The 27,139-nt window shown below is 40.6% G+C and overlaps 1 protein-coding gene across 2 annotated transcripts in view; it reads left to right on the forward strand.

The window, feature by feature from the left end:
• The window catches only part of KIT (KIT proto-oncogene, receptor tyrosine kinase), an 85,699-nt gene extending 60,139 nt beyond the window's left edge, over window positions 1-25,560 (forward strand). Inside the window, exons 8-21 of one of the 2 annotated variants that reach the window (XM_082611045.1) lie at window positions 9,894-10,008; window positions 11,654-11,847; window positions 13,258-13,364; window positions 13,459-13,585; window positions 13,863-13,967; window positions 14,252-14,362; window positions 15,589-15,739; window positions 17,884-17,975; window positions 18,506-18,633; window positions 19,706-19,828; window positions 23,312-23,423; window positions 23,539-23,638; window positions 23,988-24,093; window positions 25,215-25,560. In XM_082611045.1, coding sequence (XP_082467171.1) covers window positions 9,894-10,008; window positions 11,654-11,847; window positions 13,258-13,364; window positions 13,459-13,585; window positions 13,863-13,967; window positions 14,252-14,362; window positions 15,589-15,739; window positions 17,884-17,975; window positions 18,506-18,633; window positions 19,706-19,828; window positions 23,312-23,423; window positions 23,539-23,638; window positions 23,988-24,093; window positions 25,215-25,343 — 1,700 coding nt within the window. In that variant the 3' untranslated portion in view covers window positions 25,344-25,560. The remainder of the gene's footprint in view (window positions 1-9,893; window positions 10,009-11,653; window positions 11,848-13,257; window positions 13,365-13,458; window positions 13,586-13,862; window positions 13,968-14,251; window positions 14,363-15,588; window positions 15,740-17,883; window positions 17,976-18,505; window positions 18,634-19,705; window positions 19,829-23,311; window positions 23,424-23,538; window positions 23,639-23,987; window positions 24,094-25,214) is intronic. The other variant, XM_082611046.1, reaches the window with a different exon arrangement.
• The last annotated feature ends 1,579 nt before the right edge of the window (window positions 25,561-27,139 follow it).

The raw sequence follows: 27,139 nt of genomic DNA on the forward strand, positions 1-27,139 counted from the left end.
TTTTGAACAGTTAAATGTTTGGTGGTTGAAGAATCCATTTGTTTTGAAAATTCCACATGTAGATTTGAGGATATCGTGCGTGTGTGTGTGTGTGTGTGTGTTTGTGTTCTAATCACTTATGTGGAGCCTTTAAGAGAAAAATATATGTATACACGTTAAACTTGAAAATGTTTTAATACTGTTTTTAACTTCTCTAACAAGCCATGATTTACATGGGTCTGGTAAGTAGGCTCACTGATATTAAAGGTGGTTTATAATGGCCAAAAAGTGAAACAAAAAAGTCAGTGATTCTTTGCATTGAACTTTCATTACTACAATTACTCTTGAATTGCTTATTGAAGGTGTATACAGAAATCAGATTCTTAGTTCTAAAAAGAAGTTTGATATCTTAGGTGAAAATGGCCATTTGTTTCCCTTTCAGATCAAAATTGGGAGGAAAATAGAGTTCTAAGAACTATAAAACTACCCAAAAGTGCTTTCTTAATAGGCACTACTCTTTGCAAAATTCCTGCAAATGTTTAGAAAAAGTGACATCACCAAGATTCTGTAGGTAGCCTGTGATAATGGATTAGAAACTTATGGTCTCTTTGGTTACAATAAATGGCATACAGTAAAGGTTTTTATCAGATCTAGGACAAATAAGAGGCCAAACACATATTTTAACCCTGGTTATCCACTTGGCCCCCCTGTCTCTCTCTCTCACACACACACACACCACATTTTCTTTACTCATTCATCCACTGAAAGAAATTTAGGTTGTTTCCATACCTCGGCTGTTGTGAATATTACTGCGGTGAACGTGGGAGTACTGATAATCCTTCGAGATAATAGTTTTGTTTCCTTTGAATTTATACACAGAAGTAGGATTGATGGATCACATGGTAGTTCTATTTTTAATTTCTCGAGAAACGTCCATACTGTTTTCCATAATGGTTATACCAATTTATGTTCCCACCAACAGGATATGAGTTCTCTTTCTCCACATTGTCACCAACACTTGTTTTCTTGTCTTTTCAATAATAGTCATACCGACAGGTGTGAGGAGATATCTCATTATGGTTTTGATTGGCCAGTAACTTAAAATGACACTAGTAGCATTATAAAATGTTATCTGGTAGCATTTCCAGATCAGTCTTATGAATTTAAAACTTGTAGCAAATGATATCTGGGAGCCATAAATAGATCCCTCTCCAATCTCAAAGGTCTATCCTTTAATGACAGACCTATCAGCTGAGTGAGAGCATGGTGGTACTCAGGTGGTGGTACAGGAAGGCCATGAGGACAAGTAAGGTCTAGAGAATGAAAGCGCTTGCCTTTCATCTTTGGGATTACACGGAACACCAGTAATGTTAAGCTCGATTGGATATCCAAACAACGGCTGAACTCTACACCAAACTAATTCTCAAAATCACCGATTTCCCTCCATTTATGGCAGAGTGTTAACAGGGGGTTGAAACAATTTAAGGAAATGCTAAATAATATATTATTTCTAAACCACGGCATCATATAATTAACATCCTGTCTGGTGTAAGCGATTATTTATAGATCATACAATATACCCAAATCAGTCAAAGTAATAAATCATCTAGAATGAGGCTTCTTCATGGGAGTGTTTCCCTTTGACCACATCTACAGAATCTGAGCTGCTTTTTATGTATTTTTTATTTTGGGTCATAGTTAAATCCAGTTATGGATAGCTAAGCTATCCTTCTTCCAGGGAGAAGCCACCCTAAGTGCAACACTGTGCAAATAAAGCACATGCGCTGCCCACCATTTGCCGTAGGTGAGGGTAGACCTAACAGGACAGCCGTGTAGCTAGATGGCTTTGGACAGTCTGCCAGCCAGCCAGCCAGCCATCTGGGTCATCCACCTGGCTGGAAGTTTCAGTGACTTTATCCAGGGTAAAATAATACCCAGGGTGGCTGTGGCAGTTTGGGGGTTTGGGGCACCTTTCCAGATCCTCATGAGTCAAGAGAACAAAGTTACTAGGACCTTGCCTTTTGGGAAGGTGGAAATGTTTTCCTACCTCTTAACCTATTAGCCTTTCTATTTCCATTTTTTAAAGATGATAGGGCCTTCCAAACATTTGGGTGTCCAAACCATACTTGCGGTAGAGGCTACAATTTTAAGACTTACTGCTAATACACTTATCAAGTTTTACTTGAGAAGCTTTGCTGTTTAGTGTTTTTCTGTTTTTTCTTTTCTTTTTTCCTACTAGGTGGATTCTATTAGACCTACTCCTATACTAAATTACTGGAATTCTTCAACATTAAATAAAGCTAGTGCTAAATAGACCTCCTTTCTCTGATTTATTTACTTGCTTTTGAGAGTTTGCTGTAAGGCTACCACAGTAACCAGAATGTAGCCTGGTTTGTGCAAACATTTGTATACATGTGTTTTTAGCTTTAAACAATTTTTTCTTATTATAAAAATGTTATGTGAAGGATAGGATAACTTGAAAACACAAATAGGCAAAAATAAGAATCAAACAAGTTTTAATTGTACCTTTTGAAGTTTATTTACATGTTATGGATTACCAGTGCTAATATATCTCTTATATATATCTTTACAGACCATTTTTAAAACTTTTTTTTTTGTGTGGGGGTAGAACAAGAATGAGGTTCTTTTGCTAACTAACCTTGTGTGCTTTGGTGCTGAGCAGTGAATGCACTGTAAGCAATCTTCCATGCCATAATATTTCTTCTACAGTATTACTTTGGTAATCTCATTGCATGGCTATTTGATAATTTCTTTAACCCGTATTTGATACCATTTTGAGACATTGTGGTGTGTGAGGGTGGGACTCTGAAATGATGTGACTGAGTTTTTAAAGAAACCAACCAAATGATTATTTAAAGTTTATAATTATCTTGTTTAATCTCAAATGAGCGACCTCAGCTAAGTGCCTGGAAGTTGATAAGGTTATCATCTGTCACCTTTCATGCTCCTATGTCTCGAACATATGTCACGGAAGATACACTGTGATGGCTTGCAGGACAGTTCCAAATTAAGGAATAATTTTCAGATCTTCTTAGTATGGGTAGTTAATCTATATAAAAATAGTTTCTTATCTTTCTACATTATTTTTTTTATAGGTAATTTGAGACTTGACAGTATCTGAAGTCTGTTTTTATTTTCTTTTCCTGAACTTGAAATGAGTTTTTGTTCTTAAATTGCTTGGGAGTTATGAGTGTTTGGTTTTTTTTTTTTTTCGTTTTTTTGTTTTGCGGTACGCGGGCCTCTCACTGTTGTGGCCTCTCCCGTTGCGGAGCACAGGCTCCGGACGCGCAGGCCCAGTGGCCATGGCTCACGGGCCCAGCCGCTCCGTGGCATGTGGGATCTTCCCGGACCGGGGCACGAACCCGTGTCCCCTGCATTGGCAGGCGGACTCTCAACCACTGAGCCACCAGGGAAGCCCATGAGTGTTGTTTCTGATGTGGCACTTTAATATCTCCTTCTCCTTATGAAGAGGATCTCTGTGGATGCAAGAATTGCTATAGACATTTAAATTAGAAGAAAAAAGGAATATCATGGCAAACTACTTTAGAGTTTGATTCTCTTATATTTTGAAAAAAATTTAGGAAATGTGTTGGTATCATTTTTCTTTCATGTCTCATTAGAAAGTTGGTCTGGTGGGGTCTGTTGGTAATTTGGAGATCTGTTTAATCGCTGAACCAATTGGAGGACAGGGAAACCCATCTAGATCGTTAGGCCCTTTGTTGGTGTGGTCTGGCCATTATTTCATGTTTATGGTGGAAAAGCAGGAGAAGAGGTTTAGGTTTGGAACCATGTAAGCTTCAGCTAGAATTGACCCTGGACTTGGGATATACTTCTGTGAAAATAACATGAGTAGTCCCTTTCATATTAGTGGAACTTCTGCTCTATGGAAATTTCCTTCCCAATTGAGCCACATGTGTTCTTACATCAAATTAGCCCCCTTCAGTTACAAATGTATACAGCATCATCTATAATGTAGTAGAAATTTAAATTAATCCAAGAATAGGTACATAATCTTTCCATGGGCATTGTTTCAGTAACCCTTCTCTTCCACTTCTGAATTATGTGGCAAATTGAGTTCACTACTCATACAGAGTAGAAAAGTAGCACTTTATCACATGCCTGCACTCCTTGGCAGTAGGGAGGGTTGCATTGTGATATATTACACATCCCCCCTCCCTGTCTATGTCACCCAGTGATGGTGCTCCTGTAAATTGGGCACAGTGATTCTGGCTGAGGAAGGCTTTCTCCAAGTTGTTTCATCATTTTTTTTTTAAAGCTAACTTTCAGGATAGGGAGATCTTTTTTGATGGCTGTTTAGAATAAGGATTGGCAAACTATAGCCCTCTGGCCAGATTTGACAAGCATCCTGTTTTTGAATGGCCCATAAGCTGAGAATTTCTTTCTTTCTTTGGGGTGGCGGGTGGGTGGTAGGAATGGTTGGAAAAAAAAAACACCAGAAGATTTGTGAGATGTGAAAATAAAAGTCAAATTTCAGTGTGTGTGAATAAAATCTTATTGGAACACAGCCTTGCACATTTGCTTACATGTCTATGGCTATGTTTGTGGCAGAATCGAGTATTTGTGAGAGACTATGGCCTCTAAAATGTAAAATATTTGCTGTTTCACCTTTTACATTAAAAAATTGCATACCTTTCATTTAGTACATCACTTCAGTAGGAGAATGATTTTTTTTTTTTAAATGATAGACACTCTGCTAAACAGAACTGGATGTAGGACACTATAGTTGAAGTTTTGTTTCATTTGTTAAACAAATTTCTATTAAAGTACCCATACGCCAGTTGCTGGATATCTTTAAGAATGTATAAAACAAAATGTATTTTCTTTAATTTTTTTTTTGGAAGTATAGTTGATTTACAATGTTGTGTTTCTGGTGTACAGCAAAGTGATTGAATTGTACATACACAAATAGTACATATATTCTTTTTCATATTCTTTTCCATTATGGTTTATTACAGGATATTGAATATAGTTCCCTTATAGGACCTTGTTGTTTATCCATTTTATGTATAATTGTTTGTATCCAAAATGTATTTTCAAAATGTCTGTTCTGGGGATTTTTTTTTTTTTAAAGTATTAAAAAAGTATGATATTCCTTTTATAAGTAAAAGTTAACCTGAGCTTTTTAATACTTCTATTTGAGTTGATTTATATTCCTTTATTATAACGATATTATGGCAGGAACGTAGATTTGACTCAGACCCAAACCATGATCGTGACAAATTGCTACAAAGCATTGCTGTATTGCCATTAAATATCATGGGACCCACAATTGTAAAAACATACCCACCCGTAAGATCCCTCTTCATTTTGTCTTTTGTTGTATGGACACTTAAGTCTGTGTTCTTTGCTGATTAGAGAGTGTGGGCAGATGCACATTTGTAGCAGGAGTTGGTGGAGGTAGTTAAGTGGAGCCAAGAACTATACTCAGTGCTTCCCCACCAGTTACCTGTGCACCTCCTCCCACCCACCCCCCAGCTCTTGTTGTCTGTGCTGTGTTCTTTTATTTGTTTTTTTTTTTTTTTTTGCTTTATAACAAATTAAATCAGTTATACATATACATATGTTCCCATATCCCCTCCCTTTTGCGTCTCCCTCCCACCCTCCCTATCCCACCCCTCCAGGCGGTCACAAAGCACCGAGCTGATCTCCCTGTGCTATGCGGCTGCTTCCCACTAGCTATCTACCTTACGTTTGGTAGTGTATATATGTCCATGCCGCTCTTTCACTTTGTCACATGTGCTGTGTTCTTTAAAATTCGATTTGTTCTTGCCTTCCGTATGGACATGATGTTGGTGAAAAGGAATATTTTGTAAGATCACATATCTGTGGGGTAAGTCAGCACATGGTTGGGATTTTTAATTGCATGAGCAATAAATTCTCAGAAGAGTTATAAGCACTCTGAAATCTGCCTACGAGCTGATCAGTGTTGTCGGAGACGCCAGATGACTGAGGTCCACAATGCTTTGAAAGGAGGCAAGGCTAATTTTTATCTCCACAGGAAATACATAGCTTATACACCTCTTAGGCTTATCTAAACCTCCAACTTGGGAGGAATTAAGGAATGTGTCATTTGGTATACTGCTGATTGCAGAATATCTAAGAAAACACTGCTCAGATTTAACCTGGAGAATTGCAGGGAGTTATGTGTCTTTAAAAGCAAAATGTATATTTAATGCCTTAGACGGTGCGTTGAGGCACTTACAAAATGCAGATGAGCCCAGATTTTCATTTTTAGGAATCAGAATTATACCTAGCTCATTCTTTATGCATTAAACATTTTTTGTAGTGCAACTTGCCATGTACAGCCCAAACTGTACTCGTGTAATTTAGCCTTTTCACAATGAGGTCTCTTGTCACCAACATTAGGGACAGGGCTGGAATTAGGATGAGGCAGGAGAGATGCCTAGGTTGCCAAATTTAAGGAGGTGCTCACTCAGGGTGCCAACCTGTATTTGCAAGACCTAGAGAGTGAGAAGCTTCTTAAATTCCTCGCCTTAGGTGCTCTTCTTGCCTCACTCTAGTCCCGGCCCTGATAGGGTCCCTTGAAGATTCTCTAAAAAAGCCCTTTGCTGGGTCAGATACTCAACTTATTAAATCTCTGGAGATGGGGCCCAGGAATATGCATTTTAGCCTCATCTCCTCATGCTTCAAATGCACACTGAAGTTTGAGGAGCCCTCTGAGCTTGGTTTGCCAGCCTAAGGTCTAACAGGACAAAAGCTGCTCTATTAGCCTTAGGTTAGGTTGGGATAGTAGCTTAAAAATCTGCCTAATTAACCAGTACATAGGAACAAGTAGGTCAGCCAGAGCGTACCTTTTGCCAGCCCTGGCCGTTGTATAACTGCTACCAGGTGTCATGCTAGAAGGCTTGGATCTTAGAGCACTTGCAACCAAAGCTAAATGCAATTGATTATGTAATTTTCAGCTGTTCCTTTTTTTTTTTTTTTTTTTTTTTTTTTTTGCGGTACGCGGGCCTCTCACTGTTGTGGCCTCTCCCATTGCGGAGCACAGGCTCCGGACACGCAGGCTCAGCGGCCATGGCTCACGGGCCCAGCCGCTCCGCGGCATGTGGGATCTTCCCGGACCGGGGCACGAACCCGTGTCCCCTGCATCGGCAGGCGGACTCTCAACCACTGCGCCACCAGGGAAGCCCCCAATTTTTTTTTTAATTAAAAAATGTCTTATAGGTTTGTTATTAGCTATGTGTTCACTGTAAAAAAAAAAAATTAGAAACTAAGTCAAAAGAATGAACTAGAAACTATCCATAACCCTGCTACTCAGAGATAACCACTGTGAACATCATCAGGCATCCTTTCAGCCCTTTCCCCCATACTGAGTAATATTTAATTCCACTAAAAATTTGTCATGTAGCGTTAGGAAGAATGAATGACAAAAGGAAGGTTGGTACGAGGAGATCTGTCTTATGAACTTGATTCCCATTTGAGTCCTATCCAGTTATCTTTACTATCTATGTGTAGACCTTCCCCTCTCATCATAAATCTCAGTATGCAAAAATAAATCACATAGCCAGGTATATGTGTGGATTTCTTATGTCATGGCCCACTATTGCAAAAATAGTGTAAATCCTGCCCCTCACCATTAGGCTGTTCTTCCAGGTCCCTTTTTGTGACTCTAATTGAATTCCTTTGGAATATGAGGGACTTGTTCCTCTGGGGGGACTTAATCATTCAACAGCTCTTACTGTATGTCTGCCATAGGTCAGACTCTGCTAGGAGTCAGAGGTACAGTCAGTGAGACATGGTCTTTGCCCTTGAGAACATACAGTGTGACGGAGGAGGAGGCACACCAGGATATTGTATAAGCGCGTCAGGTGCTCTAAAGGGCTCTAAAGGGCTTCAGGAGTAGGGAGGCGAAACTAACCAACTTGGCTTTGGAGAGTTGAGAATGGCTTGGAAAAGAAGATGACACTTGAATTGAGTCCAGAGAGACCTGCCGTATGGTGCCTGCAGTCTTCAGCAAATAGCATTCTCCTAAAGTTCCACTGCTTTCTGTGTTACGTCCTACTTTTCAGCCTGATCACACAGTTGCCCATGATAATTAAATGAAACTTGCCAGATGGATGCTTTCGTAAGACGATGGCTTGTCTTCTTGCTCTATTTGTGAAAGCTGGCATTGGATCCAAACTCTCAAGGATGCCCCTACCTTGAGACTGCTTTTGGAGTGTTGCTCTTTTGTGTATATTAGCCAAATGGCCTGCGCATCAGCAGGGCCAGGTTGAATGACAGGTGGGTGTGCCATGCATGCAGACACTCTGATCCCTGCCAAGCCATTTGCCTGCAAGGAGGTGAGGTGCTGAGAGGTTGTTCTACAAAGATGTCATTTATCAGCTACTTCCTTCCTTCAAGGAAATAAGCTTCTGATCTGTCAGTCTTTTCCTCTGACCACGTATATTTTTCCTATCAGTTGCAACATAATCAATGTCAAATTCCCAATGCATCGGGTTAAAACACACACGTTATCATGCTATCTTGAAGCAGTTTTTAGATATTGAAGAGAATATTTAGAGTGGCAAACAATTAACCTAATTGGTAGCAAACTTGATTAACCAAGGAGGGTGGGTACTCTGAATAGAAAAGAATAACTGAATAAATGAATAACTAATAAATTAGTAATTAATACATTTATTGTTTCGTCTCTGTGAATCATTCTTGGTTCTTTGTGTGCGCCATCTCATTTAGTTGTCACAGCATCCCTATGAAATGGGTACTCTTGTTATTCCCACTGGACACCCGAGGAGACTTGGTGGAAGGCAGAGAACCTCTAAGTGTCGGAGCTGGGGTGCAGGTCTGTCTGCCGCACGCGGCCGCCTGTAGCTCTGTGCTCATGCTTGGCGTCGGCACATGCGATGCTGTACCAGGGATGCAGGATGAGCACATCACCATCCCTGCCATCAGGTGCTTACAGTGGAGCTTACTCATTCTCAAAGGGTTAGAATCCTTCAGATATATTACCAGTAGAACAACTGTATGTAAATTCATCTTCCATTCACTTTAGAAATAATCTCAAGAATTTTCAGTGCTTTAGGGCACCCTTGATTGAACATCAGTTGATTATTATAGTTATACAGAAATGTCAAATTAGAGCATTCCTGCTGATACAGTTTACTTTTTCAGTGATTATACTCAGGTTTAGACATATGTATAAATTAAACTCTTGAACTGGTTTCCTCTTCTCATTTTCTGTTCCTGTTTTGTATTTGAAATAAAAGTTTGGAGTTAAAAGCCCGTACTGGGTTTTACTCTTATGTTTTGGCTTCTCTGTAAAAGGATGATTCACCTCCTTATCTGCACCACCCCCTTCCACACCCCCACCCAAAAAAAGGGGAAATTTCTGAGGGGGGGATACTTCTCTTTTCCTATAACTCCTCCTAATTTCTTCTGTTCTAGTTCCTGCAATAACTTGAAATTCCTATAAAAGTTTCAGTCATTTGAAATCCTGATGGCAGGAAACCTTTAAACTGGATTTCCACCTTTAAGATAGTTGGGAATCCTAGAATCCTGATTAGATGCCATCTTTCAGGTTCCCCCTCACTGGAAACAGAAGCCCTGCCCAGTGGTCTTGCAACCTCAGCCATCCCCGGGACAGGGAGATCTCGGAGACCCTGGCATCCGCAGGATGGACAGTCCACACGGGGGCTGGGCAGCTCTAACTGGGAAAGCCTTTCTTGGTCAGACCCTCACATCTGCCTTCCCTGTGCCTTCCACTCACTGGTTCAGATTCTCCCCTTTGAACAACATGCTCCTGGGGGTCCGCTTCGGCCTCGAGAAAGTTTTTGAGGATTCAGAAAGAGTGGAGTGAGCCTTGGTGAGGTTTTCCAGCAGTCTGACATAAGGCCACTTCTCTCTCCCTGCAGCAAAGCCAGAAATCCTGACTCGTGACAGGCTCATGAATGGCATGCTGCAGTGTGTAGCAGCAGGATTCCCAGAGCCCACCATCGATTGGTATTTTTGTCCAGGAACCGAGCAGAGGTGAGATGATTATTTTGGGTACTACTTAACATGCATGAGGAAAGGACTGCAATTCACTTGAATTTCAAATATGTTTTCAGATTTTAAAAAAAACAAACTTTGTTTTGATTATTTTTTTTTTTCTATCCATGGGGCTTTTTAAAGGACATAATTGCTATATTTTTCTTGGTAGACATGAATTTTGTTTGCTGAAACATGATTACTGAATGACTTCTCTATTTTGATGGTTATCTTCTTGGATTTATCATGCAATTTCCACCCTGCAGGTAGATAAAGCAATTTTCCAGGACAGAGTAATTAGATTTCCAATCTATACACAGGAGGTAATATGTGTGGGAAATGTGGCTGTAGTTATCATGAAAAAAATTACCTCGGAAGTTAATTGCCAAGTTACCAAAAAGTAATGATTGCACAGTACCACATACATGGGGCGTTTGGGGCTATGTGTTTTAAAAAGGTTTTCTCCTTGATTGAGGTGCCCAGGCCCTGAGCAGAGCACATCTGGCATTGTACTTCCTCTCCCTCACAATCCACACTTAAACCTTAAATTGTCCTTTCACATTACCTGAAGATGAAAATGGGGTCAGCATTGCTGTTTTTATCCATCAAATGCTATTTTACACTCAGGCCAGTGTAACGTCACAATCATTTAAATAGTAAGGATAATAATAGAAATTTCATTTTTCACAGAATAGACCTTTTTTATCAACACCAAGTTGGAAGAGGTTATATAGGATTGTTGTTCTCAGCTGAGTTTTAGTGGAGTGTTTTCTTTGGGGAGTAATAGGGGGTTCAAGACCCCACAGGGGAAGCAACCACAGTAGTTTTAGACATCTGTTGAGCAAATATTTATGGAGTTCCCCCTGTAGGCCAGACATGGGTCTAGTGAACAAAACACCTGAGTCCCATTTGTGAGTTTATATTCTAATGGACAGAGATGGGCAGAAGATGAAATAAATAACTACCATATGCAGGTGTTAAGTGCTGAGGGGGAAAGTAAAGAGCAAGGTAAGGGAATAGAAAATTGCCAGGCATATGGGGGGGATAAGTTAAAATAGGGTCATCTGAGTCTTTGCCACCTGGAGTCCAGCCCAGCGGCATGATCGTACCTCGAGCCGTAGGGTCCTCACTTCTGGTGTTTGGCGGCTGGCCCTGTCTTCATCCTCATAGACTTTACTGCTTTCCTCCTCCACGCTCTTCCTTTTCAATCCTTCATACGTTCTTTCACCATTTATTTATAAAAGGCTACTGTGTGCCAGGATATGAACCAACCGTCTTATTGAATTCATCTCTGATCCTTTCGATAACCCTCCAAGATGGGTATTACCACCCCAAGTTTACAGCTGTAGGAAATGAGTCTTGGAGGGTTTAAGTACTAGTCAGTCGGAAGTCAACAGAATAGGTGTTTGGGCCCAGATTTCAAACCCACTTCTCACTCTGAAACCTCTTTCTTCTTTTCCAAGCGCTTTTCTTGCTCATGGTACCACAGACGTGCTCATCCGTCATCACACTCTTCAGTTGTAAAAGGAAATGTCTGATTACAAACCTCTGACTTAGTTTTAAAAGTATGCCACATCCAATGTGTTTGATCGATTGATTCTTTTTCCTAGAGTAAGTCTGCACTGCTGTTTTTTTTTCCCGCTAGATGTTCTGTCCCCGTTGGGCCAGTGGATGTGCAGATCCAAAACTCATCTGTGTCACCGTTTGGAAAACTAGTGGTTTACAGCTCCATTGATGACAGTGCCTTTAAGCACAATGGCACGGTGGAGTGCAGGGCTTACAACGATGTGGGCAAGAGTTCTGCCTATTTTAACTTTGCATTTAAAGGTAACAGCAAAGGTATATTTCTTTTTAATCCAATTTAAGGGGATGTTTAGGCTCTGCCTGCCATGTCAATCATGATTTTAAGTCCATTCCATCACTGGCCATGTCATTTCTGGTAATAGTCACATTGCACATTTGATTGTCATCAAACTTACTGTTTCATTCTGTGCTACTTTGTTAATAAAATGTGTGCAGTAACCATGTACTATATGTATTTTATGCGTGTGTGCACGTATGTATGTGTGTGCATATGTATCTATATAAAATTAATTGTGTATTTCCAACGGTTTCCATTAGAAAGGGGTAGAGAAAGAAAATAGAAGAACTAGACTTACTTTACATCCAAACAGAAACAGAATCAGGGCAATTTAAATATTTAAATTCAATTAAAAATTATTTAAGTTGTGATTTAAAATCAGTTATTTTTAACAGATTGCCAGACACCATATCAGAAAGTTAACATTACCTTTTATGAAATCATGTTAGTGAGCTATTTCTTTTTTTTTTTTTTTTTTCTTTTTGCGGTATGCGGGCCTCTCACTGTTGTGGCCTCTCCCGTTGCGGAGCACAGGCTCCGGACGCGCAGGCCCAGCGGCCATGGCTCACGGGCCCAGCCGCTCCGCGGCATATGGGATCCTCCCAGACCGGGGCACGAACCCGTATCCCCTGCATCGGCAGGCGGACTCTCAACCACTGCGCCACCAGGGAGGCCCAGTGAGCTATTTCTTTACCATCTTTAAAATTTGATTCATGAGTGACCAGCTCTCCTAACATAAGTTGAATGATCCATGTGGATGAATTGATGAATTGGTATGAAGTCAGAAGACAAAGGAACTAAACACCTACATTCTTAGGGCTCGGTTTTTGTTTCTTGAGTTGGCAAAGACGAGTGCCAGAAGGTGGTGTTTGTTCAGTTTTTGAGTAACGAGGGGAAGAATCTTACATTGTTCTTCATCATAGGTTTTTTTTCAGGTAGTGCAGTGAAAAGAACACTTTAGAAGTGTTTTTCTCGGTTGTGAAAAAAGCTCAGTGTTCAGTGTAGAAAATTTGGAAAATCAGGAAAACATAAAGAAGAAACTATAAAATATCCATAAAGGAAACACCTTAAAGTTCAAGGCAGGAATTTGAAGTGCAAAGTTCACTGAGATGTTGCTTTTAACTGACAAACAGCGTAACATTATGCTTGTGCTATGGAAATCGCAACTTCTTTTCCACAGTCATCTGGTTTAAAGCTGTTATTTTAAAAGATTCCTTTGAATAACAAGAATAAGATAATAATCAAGGCAAGGAGCTCAGATGCAACTGGTTTGACTTCTGCCGTGATGGGCAGTAAGGTGGGAGGTGGGCGAGTTGGGGGCAAGGTGGTCGTGGTGAAGATCTGACCCCACTAACAGGTTGTGATTCCACGTTCCTCCTTCATTTTAGAACAAATCCATGCCCATACCCTGTTCACGCCTTTGCTGATTGGTTTTGTGATCGCAGCTGGTATGATGTGTATCATCGTGATGATTCTCACATACAAATATTTGCAGGTAACCATTTATTTGTTCTCTGCCTTGAACGCTGTAATGGCTGAACCATTAACCATTAAAAGATGATGCCTCTTTCCCTTTCTCCCTCCACCAGAAACCCATGTATGAAGTACAGTGGAAGGTTGTTGAGGAGATAAATGGAAACAATTATGTTTACATAGACCCAACGCAACTTCCTTACGATCACAAATGGGAGTTTCCCAGAAACAGGCTGAGTTTTGGTCAGTATGCAACAGGGGCTTTCCACGTAACCTTTTTGTGTACACATAACAGTGACTTTAGGGAACCCCAGTAGCTTCCTTTGTTTTATTCCACCTGAAACAATAAGTGTTTTTTGTGAGATTTCACCACCTTTCATAGATTTGGCATTAAGCACACTTTAAGGAAGTGTATTTAGACGAATTTGTCCGAAATCCTTTATTGGTTTTGAAATGACACAAATAGTCCTTCAGTCCCACCACACCATTGCCACTTACTTCCTTGTGTTCCTTTCTATAGGGAAAACCTTGGGTGCCGGCGCCTTCGGGAAAGTTGTTGAGGCCACTGCATACGGCCTAATTAAGTCAGATGCGGCCATGACTGTTGCTGTGAAAATGCTCAAACGTAAGTTCCTGCAGGCTACTGTGTATGCCCACCATCAGTGTCCCAGATTTGTCTTTTTTTGGCTTTGTTTTTTTTTGGGGGGGGGATATAGTTGTTTTACAATGTTGTGTTAGTTTCTACCATATAGTGAAGAGAAGTAGAGTTCCCTGTGCTATACAGCAGGTTCTCATTAGTTATCTATTTTATACATATTAGTGTATATGTGTTAATCCCAATCTCCCAGTTCATCCCAAGCTCCCCCCCAGATTTGTTTTTTGCTAAAATAAGATGTTTCTTAATTTTAGCAAGTGCCCATTTAACGGAACGAGAAGCCCTAATGTCTGAACTCAAAGTCTTAAGCTACCTCGGTAATCATGTGAATATTGTGAATCTTCTTGGAGCATGCACCATTGGAGGTAAGGCCATGGCCAACCTGACTCTTGTTATGGGTCAAATTATCAAAAGATGGGAGATTTTGATATGGTTTTTGACAATGCTTGATTATAAGCTCCTTGCAAGATTTTGACCCAGGCGGCTAACCTCTTGCTGGATTCCTGCACCCCACCACCCAAGCTATTGTACTTAAGAATGTATATTTCAGGTTTTATCATCATGAGGCAGGACAGCCAGGACATACCCTAGTTACAGTCGTGTATGTCTCACCGACATTGACCTCTTGAATATCTCGAGAATGTCTCATCTCCTCCAGAAAGCTTTTCTTTTACCTTGTGAGCTTTTATATTTTGCTGGATGACATTTAGCCACTAAAGGGTTAATGTTCATGTACATACCATCATTAAAAATAGGCCTCTAAGCCTTCCAGCCCTCAAATATACACCAAATGAGCAAACACTTCACTTCTATAAAAAAGAAATTTCCAATTCGGAAGCAGTCATTAGTCCTCTCATCAAGCCTTTCTGTGATGTTGCCAGAAGGCATTTTGGTCAGAAGCAACAAAGATGTGTAAAATGAGCCATTCCTCAAGGTCTGAAGAGATCCACTGTCAAGTTGACAGGTTTATATGATTTCTTAAAACAACCCCCATAAATGTTGCTTCACCACATCACGAATTGTTCCTGAGAGATTCCTGCCTGAGTTAATTAGTTGCCTGTTAACTTCAGAGCTACAGTTTTTTAGGCGTTCACAACACCAAAAAAAAAAAAAAAAGTTCGACAGATAGTCCCTGGAACACAGGTGATGCCCCGTCATTTCAGGGTTTCCCCCACCTCCCAGTCTCAGCTGGTGGTTCTGGTGGTTGGTTTTCCTATTATGCCACAGTTGTTTTTTGTGCTCATCATCATTTCCATAATAACATTACCAAGAGGCGTGAAGCCCCCATTGTAAACAGAAGTGAATCAAAGGATTCATATAGGAAGCTTGATAATAATGTAACGGTGAAAGCTATAACTCCTGTCTAAAACCAGCAGTCATGCCTGGCCCCTAATCACTTAGAAATTCAGGTAAAAAGGTTACTCTGCTGCTTTTTGCTAAGCAATGTTAATAGATAGGATTGTACTTGTACTAAGTAGGCTTAGCCTTGAACCTGAGTGTGAATGGCCATGATCACCCTTGGGCATTTTTATGGGAGGCTGGATGGTCTGTATATCTCACCTTTTTCTAACCTTTTCTTAAATGCTCGTAGGGCCCACCCTGGTCATTACAGAATATTGTTGCTACGGTGATCTTCTGAATTTTTTGAGAAGAAAGCGTGATTCATTTATTTGCTCAAAGCAGGAAGATCACGCAGAAGCGGCGCTTTATAAAAACCTTCTCCATTCAAAGGAGTCTTCCTGGTAAGACTGATTTACATAAATAGCTGTTGGCAGGCAGTTCATGGAGTCATGAGGGTTTACAATCAAGGCTGATTCTTTAAAAAAGTGAACCTGAGGTACTTTGAGGTACAAAATCAGAATTATTAAATCATTTAAATGTGATTAATGGTTTAGAAAGTTCAAATGGTGTTTTTAAAGATTGAAATAGTGTTGAACTTAAATTTTTGTTGATTCTTAAAAATGCATCTTTAGTGTTTTTCTAAGCTTTAGTTCTATTTAATTGAATGAATTCTGTACCTATTTCTCTTACCATCGTTCTGTTCTTGTGTGTCATTCTCTTTATACTGTTGAGCCAGGTACTGTATGCATCTTTACAGTGAGACACTGTTTATAGGGAAAGTGGGAAAGGCTGCCAAATTGTCACAGTAAATTCCTTTAAAACCTTTAACAGAATGGCAAAGAGCTCCAAACAGCTCTCTGCCCATAAGTTTCTCACCATCTACCTTTGAATTATTTCTGTATACCTTACCCTTTCTTTTCTTAACTCATGCTCTCAAAGGCACAACTACTCCAGCACATTTTTAAAAATTGTGCCCCATTTTCATCTCTTTCATCCTTGATACCATTCTGAATTTGAGTGATGTGTCAAAGGCTTCAAGTTCCTTTAAGGAGAATTGGTGTAGTTTACAACCAGAATAGAATTCTGTGCCATGTCTTGCCTTTTCTTTCCAAGTGTTGTTAAGATCTGCCATTTAAGATTTCCTAGATTTACCCTGCCCAACAGAAATCATAGTAATCATGCCTAATCCCTTATACTTTATATTTCTGCAGTTGTGTGGTGGGTTTCCTCTTTCCTTTTTATTTACTATATCCCCTACATTTTGAGAAGGCAAGACTTGTCTCCTAAACTTAACCCCAGGCCCTCAAGGAGACCTTGGTAAATATTGTTGATAGGCGGTTACCTCCTAAAGTGTTTTTCTATACCTCTGGCTAAAGTTTTAAATCCTAGGTGAAGCTTTTTAATTTTTTTTTCAATCCTGTAAACTGAGTAGTGACAAGTGGAAGTAAAATACAGTATAAACCAAACCATCTTTTGTTAGTTTCTCTAGTGCACATCCTCTTTTTTTTTTTAACATCTATATTGGAGTATAATTGCTTTACAATGATGTGTTCGTTTCTGCTTTATAACAAAGTGAATCAGCTATACATATACATATGTTCCCGTATCTCTTCCCTCTTGCGTCTCCCTCCCTCCCACCCTCCCTAGCCCACCCCTCTAGGTGGGCACAGAGCACCGAGCTGATCTCCCTGTGTTGTGTGGCTGCTTCCCACTATCTATTTTACATTTGGTAGTGTATATATGTCCATGCCACTCTCTCACTTGGTCCATCCTCTTTATATGAATAAATGAGCCACTTTGCCTTATTTCTAAAACCTTGGCCCCTTATATATTTTTTAACTTTCTGAAGTAATGGCCTAAACTGTTCAGTCCTGTGTAGTGTTTTTGTGCTTTGGGACCCCATATGGGATTGGAACCACCAGCACACTCTGAAGGAGATTGTTGTCATGGTGTTTCTATGCTAATCAGAAGCAGGAAGTACTAGAAATCTTGAAGGCTCTCCAGCCAAATGTTGCAGATTCAAGAGGTCCAGATGGTTCAGAAAATCATCCAAATTATTGGTGTTTATCTGAACCAAACTTGGTTTTTTTAAACCTTCTTCCATCAGTTGCTATATGTTAGGGATCTCTGTCTGTCTTCCCCCACTAATAACACATCTCAGAAGCTCTGGTTCTTTGTCTCTTTCATCTTGTCTCTCTTGAGGCTAATTTAGAGAGTTTGAAGTAATGTGGGATAATGGTTTTGGTTCTCTGCTTCTCATTAAATCCCTGTGTCAAGAGATGGGAAATTTCTGACCTGAGTTCCATCTACAGTTGAACACAAAAAAGGCCATCTAATTCCTGGGGATTGGACCCGAATGTTGAATATTAAAAACTCATACCTTACTGAACAAGATTTTCCTTATTGAAACTTGGCAATGCTTTCTTTAAATAAAAGCAGCCTCTTATGTTCAAAAAGGGATGGGGAGATAGAGACTGGCCCTTGTGTGCTCCCCCATTTCCCATTTTATTTAATCATGATTTGATGGATGTTTCATCTCTCCCAGCAGTGATAGTACTAATGAGTACATGGACATGAAACCCGGAGTTTCTTATGTTGTACCAACCAAGGCAGACAAAAGGAGATCTTCGAGAATAGGTGGGTACCTATCAAGCAATAAAAACAACTTCATTGACAGAGGGTTTCTCATACCACTGTGGAATCTGACACCATTCCTGTAGTGACCAGTTCTCCTTTAGGGTAGGATCCAGTGGCCTAGGATCCATTGCCGTTCGATCCAGTGGCAATGCCAGTGATCAATGGCAGTTAAGGGTTGCAAGTGGATATTTGGGGTCAGAGCGTGTGTTATTGTATCTGAGCATTTTACTGCATATATGATAACATGCATATCAAAATATATCAAATACATATTTTGCATATAAAAATATGAGCCTTTTGTATTCATCTGCTGTCCTTCTTCCCTGAAGATTCTGTAACTTAGCCCAGGATTGGGAATATTAGCTTTGTGATTCAGTACCTACCTGTCCTTAACATTGGGGAGGTGATTTGCCTGCAAGTTCACATCAGTTCCTTGATTACCAGCCCTTGGAGGTATTGTTGTCACTGTCTTTTACTGTCCTTACCTTGAAGGTTTTAATTGCTAGGAAAATCCCTTCTCCTCCTAACAGGTTCATACATAGAAAGAGACGTGACTCCTGCCATCATGGAAGATGATGAGTTGGCCCTAGACCTGGAGGACTTGCTGAGCTTTTCTTACCAGGTGGCAAAGGGCATGGCATTCCTCGCCTCGAAGAATGTAAGTGAGGGTGATTCTCAGAAGAGTCCTCTCCTTGCCCCCATGGCCCCCAAGGGGCATCTTAGAGCCATAGTTAGAAGGCAGAGTGTCGTTTGAAATGTGGTAACCAGAAGCAGAGGAAATACAGTTTCTTCATGTTCTAACAGCTGTCTCTTCGGAATTCATGTTCTCATTTATAAGCTTTAAAGTGCAAGCCTGTCTAAAGGAGCTTTCTATGAATATATTTTTATATGCAATGAATTCATTTAAAACTTGGCTTTTAGGATATAGGAACTGCTCTTAGAAAACAGATAATTATTTTATCAGCCAAAGGAGGTGGTACCTCATGTAGTTGCTGTGCTCGGTGAAGCATATACTTGGGTCTTTTTGAAGTTAGACCTCAAATATTGCATGTATGGTTTACAAAGTGCAGGGGAGTAAGGAATCAAGAGAGAGCACTAAACATTTGATCAGAAGGTTGGGGGTGGGAAGAGAATGATGGAACCAAAACAAGGAACATGGTCTCTGGAAGGGTGAGAGGAATTCCTTAGGAAATGGCACAAGCAGAATAGAACGAGGTTACAGAACCTACCCTTAAGTTATCATTGGTGACATTTCCAAACGATTACCAAACTAAAAGAGGATATAGGATGGCTGAAATAAAGAGCCTCTTCCCTTTGTCCTTAGGAGGTATCAAATTGAAGTTGTAGACATTTTAGAAACTCTTATTTACAAGAACATTCAAAGAGAAGCATGTAAAATGAGTTTTCCGTTTAAAAAAATGATGAGACTATTTATAATGTATTTTCCTATGAATGAAAGTAGTCCTAAGGAAAAAAAGAAGCACTTATTCAAGTTGGTTTTGAAAGTGATTATAGTAATTAAGGTCCTAACAATGTGAAACACAAATTTGAACATTATTCAGAGTGTAATCTAGATATTTATTTTTGGTGCACTGAATAGTTTAAACGTAAAGCAAAAGTATTGGCACTGTATGACATAAGCAGCATTCTAGTATTAAACATAGCTTTCACTCTTTAAAAGTTTAAAATAAATGTAAATGGTTTTCTTTTGTCTCCCACTCTCCTAATAGTGTATTCATAGAGACCTGGCAGCCAGAAATATCCTCCTTACTCATGGTCGAATCACAAAGATTTGTGATTTTGGTCTAGCCAGAGACATCAAGAGTGATTCTAATTATGTGGTCAAAGGAAACGTGAGTACCCACTCTCTCTTGACAGTCCAGTGAAGGATTTTTGTTTCAAGTTTTCTTAAGTATTACTTTTTATGATTTTCATAATGCACATCCTACCTTTGCGGTACCATGCATTTTAGCAGTCAAATTAAGTGTACTTTAGCAAAATTCCGATAATAGAATTCCTAATTCAAATTGTGTAATTATGGAGCATGTGAAGGAAACAGAAATAGCCTTAATTTTCATTATAGCCTGAGAATAGCAATGAACTTGATTTTGTTCAAGTGAAACAAATGTGGACCTGAAGGTCACAGCAGGAGAATTTTATCTTGAGATTGACACGCTATGTGAAAAAGATAATCTTAAGTCTAAGATAATGTTCAGAGTTAGGTATATAGAATGTTGAATCTTATAATCAAGAGCTTATTAAAGACATTCATACGGAATAATTGGCTTACGGAACATAGTGATTTTATTTCAAAGTGCTTTCATTGCCAATTTTCATTGTATCATCAGGACAAACCCTTGGCATTAGAATGCAAGTCTTCACGTTTTAAAAGTTGGAGAAACTAAAAACAGTGTATTTTAGTGATATTTGTCTGAGATGACACAGGCCAGTAGAGGCTGAAACCAGAGCCTATGATTTCTAGAGGAATATTCCATTAGTATGGGAAGCCAATAGTCTTGAACATATATTCTTCTACATCTATTTTCCCAGGCCCATACCTATAGTCCAGAGCTATTCCTGGAGGTAGCTCTTGTATGCCTTATAATGATGTAATATTTCCTTCTCCATCACTATGGCATCTCTGTGGGTGGTCTGTACTAGACTTGTTTCTTTGCAGAAATGTTCCTGGATTTACTTCCTGATGATCGCATGCGTTTCTAGTAACTCACTAAGGCTAGGAGTGTTAATAACACCAAGTCCTCTCCGTCCTGGTACACTATTGGAAGGAAGAATGAAAGGTGGCTCTCTATCCAGGCCTTTGAGTATTGACAAAAGGCTACTGGGTTCTGGACCCAGTCTTGCTGAGTTCGAACCTGGTTCTATCATTTAGTGACTGTGTAATATTTGGCAAGGATCACCCCAGCACCTCTGAACCTTGATTTTTCTCCTTTTGGTAATAATACTGTCACCTGCCTCATAAAGTTGTTGTGAGGATTAAATGAGTTAATATACATAGTAGAGTGTTTAGAATAGTGCCAGGCACACTGTGGCTAATACTTACATGAGGCACTTATTATTCTGGCTAGATGTCTTATTTAGAATCTAAATAATCGTGACAGTGGTTATGCTGCAGCTTCTTAATAGCCCGTTCTTGGCTAGTGACCTTAGTTGGAATTAACAGGGATGGGTCAGGTGGTTAGGCCCCACCAGGCTTCAGATTGTGGACTCCAGCTAAGCCAGTTCAACTAACCAGTCACAGATATCACTCTTCACCAGGCTACTGGGTAAGGAGACCTAATGGGACAAAATTAAAAGCAGGGAAACTCACACAACATGTTATTGGCCCCAAATTTACATCATAGTCATTTGAGACCTCCTCGTTGTGTCCATTTCTCTGAAAGTTCTTCACGCGCGTTCTTGGTCGTTTTTGTGCTGTGGCCCCTATCATAGTCTGGGGACACCTGTGGATCCCTTGTCAGAACACTGTTTTAAATGCATAAAATACATAGGATACTGAGAAAAGCCGTTAAATGGAAATGAAGTTATTAAAATATTAAAAAGTACCTCTGTGATATTCATTACACGTGCTTCTTTGTTACACAGAACAACATGTTCTAACTGTGGGTCTAACAACTACTGTAATTTCTAAGTGATGAATATAAAACTGTAATATGAAGGTATCTATGTTACTGTTGGTGACAAAGTCACAGGCACTGCTAAGACCTGGTGCTTTATTGCCTGCATTCATAATTTAAGGAAATGCTCAACTTTAGTTAGTGAACACAAGAATATAATTTTTTCCCTTCCAAGTTCACAAGCCCCTGAATTCCAGACACCTTGTAAATCTCAGGTTAAGGGCCTCTATAAGAGCTTTAGTGCAAAATCTGGGAGGGGATACTGGAAAGCCTTTTTTTTCCTACTGACTAAAATAACTTTAAGACCAGAAAAAATTGTCTTCCCAGTTTTCAATCCTAAATGGATTAAGCGAAGGATTGATTTAGTTTTTTATGGTAAATTAAGATCCAGGAATCCAGAAATGTCTCTAAGAGGAATAGTCACAGAAAGTTTGGCTCGAGGTTAGTGGGAGGAGTTCAGGATGTGAAGTTCAGCCATTGAATTTCAACCCCGAATCTGCCACTCACCACCTTGGAATAGTCATAGTCAGCATATCCGCTACTCTCTATATCACGTGCTTGCTTGTACAGGGCAAGTTTTCACACACTAGTGAGTCAGCAGGACCCGGCTAAGCACTGGTACCCATATTATCTCATTTAACCCACAAGACAACTCATGGAATTTGAAGTATTATTTTTGCTTTACAGAAGAATATCCTGAGGCTTAATTATAGATGCATAAGTGACTTTCCCACTGTATTAGTAAGGGATAGTTTGGGTTGCATATGACAGAACACCCCCAAAAAAGTAAAACAAGTATATGAGTAGCAGGCCGGGCCTGCTACTATGGAGGTTCCATGATGCACTAGGGGAGTGAATTCCTCCACCTTTCTTTTTTCTTTCTTTTTTTTTTTTTTTTTTAACCATCCTTGGTGTAGCCCTTATCTTCATGGTCCATGATATGGCCATGAGAGAGCCAGCCAACACATCCAGAAGGCAGGATAATGGTGGAAGAGACAAGAAGGAAAAGGCCACAGGGCACATGCCAGCTTCATTTTAAGGAAGTTTTCCTAAAGCTGTCACACAACACTTATATACCTTAGTGGCCAAAACTGAGCCACATGGCTGCACGCAGCTGGGAAGGAGCTGGGCCATGCAGTCCCTACCGTGGGAGGCCATGTTTCTATTAAGGGAAAAGGGTAAATAATGTTCAGTGGTAACTAACCTCTGTGTTACACAAGGCCAGTGGTGGAGCCAGGGTTAGAACCCATGTATCTGTGTCTGACATCTGTGCTCCTATCCACCACACTGTACAGACTCAATGTCCCCATCTTGAAAATGGGGATAGTATACAGTTGAACAATGCAGGGGCGAATCTCAGTATAAATTAGAGCCAGCCCTCCGTATCCACGGTTCCTCTGCATCCTTGGATTCGACTCACCACAGACCGTGTAGCATTTATTATTGAAAAATATTCATGTGTAAGTGGACCCATGCAGTTCAAACCCTCTGTTGTTCAAGGGTCAGCTGTACTTGTGATCCACCTATTTCAGAGGCAGTCGGGGTCATCTGAGGTTATGTGGGTGGAAGGCCTTCGTGAGATGCCCGTCAAGTTCTCACCTCCACCTCTCAGCAGAAGCAACATTTATAGGAATATGTTCTGTTCCGTTTTTTTTGAGCTTCATAATTACCATTGTTGACTCTTTTATGCTTCCATTGCAGGCTCGGCTACCTGTGAAGTGGATGGCACCAGAGAGCATTTTCAACTGTGTGTACACGTTTGAAAGTGATGTCTGGTCCTATGGGATTTTTCTGTGGGAGCTGTTCTCTTTAGGTAAAACGAGCCTTGCCAAAGCCTCCTTGATCAGACTCAGAGCATCTTCTTTAAGGTGTTGTCAGCGTCCTGCTTGCTTATTGTTACACTGATTTGCAAACTGTTTGTGCCTCAGGAAGCAGCCCCTACCCTGGAATGCCAGTCGATTCTAAATTCTACAAGATGATCAAGGAAGGTTTCCGAATGCTCAGCCCTGAGCACGCACCTGCAGAAATGTAAGGGCCCGGACATTCTTCCTTCAGATAATGTTTCCCCTTTTATTTTCCTTTTTAAAGACAAGCTCAGACGTTGAGGGTTTTCACTAGCACAGTTTGAAATGTCGCTTGGTTCCTTTTTTATGACATCCTGGTCAAATGGCATTTCTGTAGCTGATTTTCATAATTCTTGTCACCAAATATACAGAAAGTTTTGGCAGCATCTCATAGACACAGTTTTATTTTATGCCCATGTCATTCACTATGTCCAGTTGCGTAGCCCTGGAATTATTTTTGAAATTGCTGCATGGCGTGCACCTGAGGACCAGTTAAGGGCATTGAGGAGTGATAAGTGGCCCTCATTTTGCAGGTATGACATCATGAAGACTTGCTGGGATGCTGATCCCCTGAAAAGGCCAACATTTAAGCAGATTGTGCAGCTGATTGAGAAGCAGATTTCAGAGAGCACCAATCACGTGAGTACACTCTAGCCAGGCAAAGGACCTCCGTTCTCTTGGTTCCAAGCGTGTCCTTCTCAGGCTCTGGGGGTAAGGACTAAGCTACCCACCCCTTCTCTCCTTGGCTTAGTCTGTAAACTGGGCTTTGGGTAGGAAAGTAAAGCAGTGGAAACAGTTTCTTTTTGCCCAAATCCCCATTCTGGGCCAAGGGCTATGAGACGAGGAGATGAAAGAGTAGAGGGCTTGGCACTCAGAAGTGTGGACATGGATGTTTCCATAAGGATTTGCCACATTTCCTCTTCCACCCCAAGAGCTGGTCATGGGGTCGGCATGCGGTCTGCCTCACGTGTCAGGCTATTCAGACTTTGGAGGGTTGGGGTGATGTGCACTAGAATAAAATCAGAGAAAAGACAGCTTGTTGCTGCAGTAAAATAAACCCTCTGCTCAAGAAAGCATAACCAGAATGTGGCAGATAGCTGTATGGCCACAAGCCATAGAGAATGAAAAGTTGTTTGAAGTTGGGAGATCCCTTCCAGTGATTTGAGGAGGGGGGAAGTCAAAACTCAAATCCATCATTTCTTTGGCTTTTAAGGAAGAATGAGTGATCCTTACTTTGACTCAGATTTTTTTTAACCTGCTTTTTTTCTGGTTTGTGTGTTTGGAACCGTCTTTTCTTCAGCATATATCACTGATACTTTTGGGTTGAAGCTTGCTCTTCCGGGTGTCAAAGCACATTTTGAATTAAACAGCGTTTCACACCCAAGAGCCTGGTTCTCAATGGAAAACCCCTGGAAGGACCACCGATTTCTTAGTGACTGACACCAGCCTTTGGATTGGAGTTGGCTGTAGAGATTTATACACCTTTTATAAAAGTTACATCATTCTCTTTCCCAGATGTGTCCCAGCAGAAAAGCACATTTTGCACCATCACTTCTTAGGTAATCAGACCTTGGGGAAAATGAGGGATAGAACAAAGCTTGTCTTTGGTCAGTATGATTTGGTTCTTGGCTGTAAGGTCTTGTAAACCTCCTGGCTTTAGGAGTCTTCATAAGTTGTGATTCTGAGGCTGCAGATGTGCCCCTTTGTTGCTGTGCTCATTATGGGGACTGGCGTATTAACTGCGGACTTGTTTTTCTCAGATTTATTCCAACTTAGCGAACTGCAGCCCCCATCGGGAGACCCCCTCGGTGGACCGTTCCGTGCGGATCAACTCGGTGGGCAGCAGCACATCCTCCACGCAGCCCCTGCTTGTCCACGAAGACGTCTGAAGCAGAATGTGCATCTGGGGGTGGGGGGGGACTCCCCGACAAGAACGGCCCCCATTCTTTTGGTTTTCATAATGGTTATTTTGTTTTCCTTCGACTCGAATCCTACTCCAGGGTAATGGACACCCCACTGTACTCCTGTCTTTATGAGCACACTTTAGTGGCCGATGATTTCTGTCATCAGCTACCATTGAGCTGCATATGTTCCCAATTGCAAGCTAGCCCCTGTTAACGGAATAACTTCACACTTGGAGAAAGGGTGGGTGGGATGGGCTATAGACACCCTGAGTCCTTCCCAGGGCTTCTCCAATTTCTGCCTGAAAAGTATAGTTGATAGTTTATTAGAATACATGGCAGTAGTCACCTTCATTCCTCATAATCATCCGTAATGATATGATGATACAGCAAGATTAGAAGCCGAAAGCTCATCCCTTGATGTGGAAAATAGAATGTTATTCAAAGGGCAGAAGCCTATGAGTATCTGGGCTCAAGAAATCTAGTATTTCATGCTGGGAGTGAGACGTAGGCCGTGGAAAAATGCTTTCCAGGCATGAATAAAGATAGCTGGGTGTGAGCCTTTGTGCTCCTGACCTGTTTTCTAAATAGAGTTCACAATTAGGGAGCTGAATTGGAGAGAAGGCCTCCCCAGCCTGCATTTTGTATATACTCATCTGTAAATTGTACAGATTCACATATTTGATGGGGGAAACCCACAAGGTGTAGTTTCTGGATACGATTCTGGCTTGAGTCTGCTGTGTGTAGGAATAGCTGAAGAGCCAGACAAGTTTGAAGGAAACAGTGCTTTTTTTTTTTTTCTTTTTTAAAGAAAATACATAATTGCCAAGCACAATCTTAACAGAGATCTCCTTTGTAGCTGATGAACTTGCTCTAGAGATTGTCCAGAACAAGCTGACCAGCTTCAGAATGGCATTGTGTTCAGTGGATTCGATGCCATTTGAAAAAGTGACCGATTTACTGCATGACTCCGGCAGAAGTGACAAAACAGTACTGTCTCAGTTGGAGTCTTCTGTAGCCGGAAATAAACTTTAGATTCAGCATCCATCGCAGACATGTCCTAGACACTGGGCCAGTAGCTATATAAGTGTGTATGTGTGCACACGTGTATATGCTTGTAGACAGATATTTTGGGAGTAGTCTTGCCTTGAGCCCAAGAGGGTCCTTCAGTACCCAAGAAGTCACTTGACTTTCTTCAGCACAGCTCTTATTTCACTCCACCTAGCTGTGTAGAGAAGCTTACCAAAAGCTTATGTAGAGGCATATAGGAAGTGGAGTGCTTAAGTACCTGTTTATTTGCAATCCACCTGCATTTAAGGCACTCTGTTATTTATACTCAACATACTCTGCCTGTTCCTTAGACCTTATTAATGCTACTTTCCCACTGAAACATATTTAAATTTTACACTTTAGGCTGTAGCCTGGGTATTACTGTTAGAGTTTACCTTTTTTTTTCCCTGCCCAACTATAAGAGATCCATGGGTACATGGCACGGTTTGTGTGTTGTCTCATGAGATTCAGGTATGCTGCCCTCACGGTTTTCTCCTCCTAGGTCCCTTAGCTTTCATTTAGAGAACTGTGGCCATTTATCGGGAAGTAACCATTTGCACTGGAGTTCTATGCTCTCGCACCTTTCCAAAGGTAACATGTTGGGGCGTTTTGTTGTCACGTAAGAAGTTGTCACTGTTTGCCATACTTTGAAAATTTCCTTTGTGTTTCTATTGACTTTGGTTATAGTAAGAAAAATAGTTGTTAATTGTAGATGTCTAGGTACTTCAGGGGCA

This window comes from Mesoplodon mirus (genome assembly GCF_964341445.2).
Source record: "Mesoplodon mirus genome assembly, chromosome: 2".
Taxonomy (NCBI): Eukaryota; Metazoa; Chordata; class Mammalia; order Artiodactyla; family Ziphiidae; genus Mesoplodon; species Mesoplodon mirus.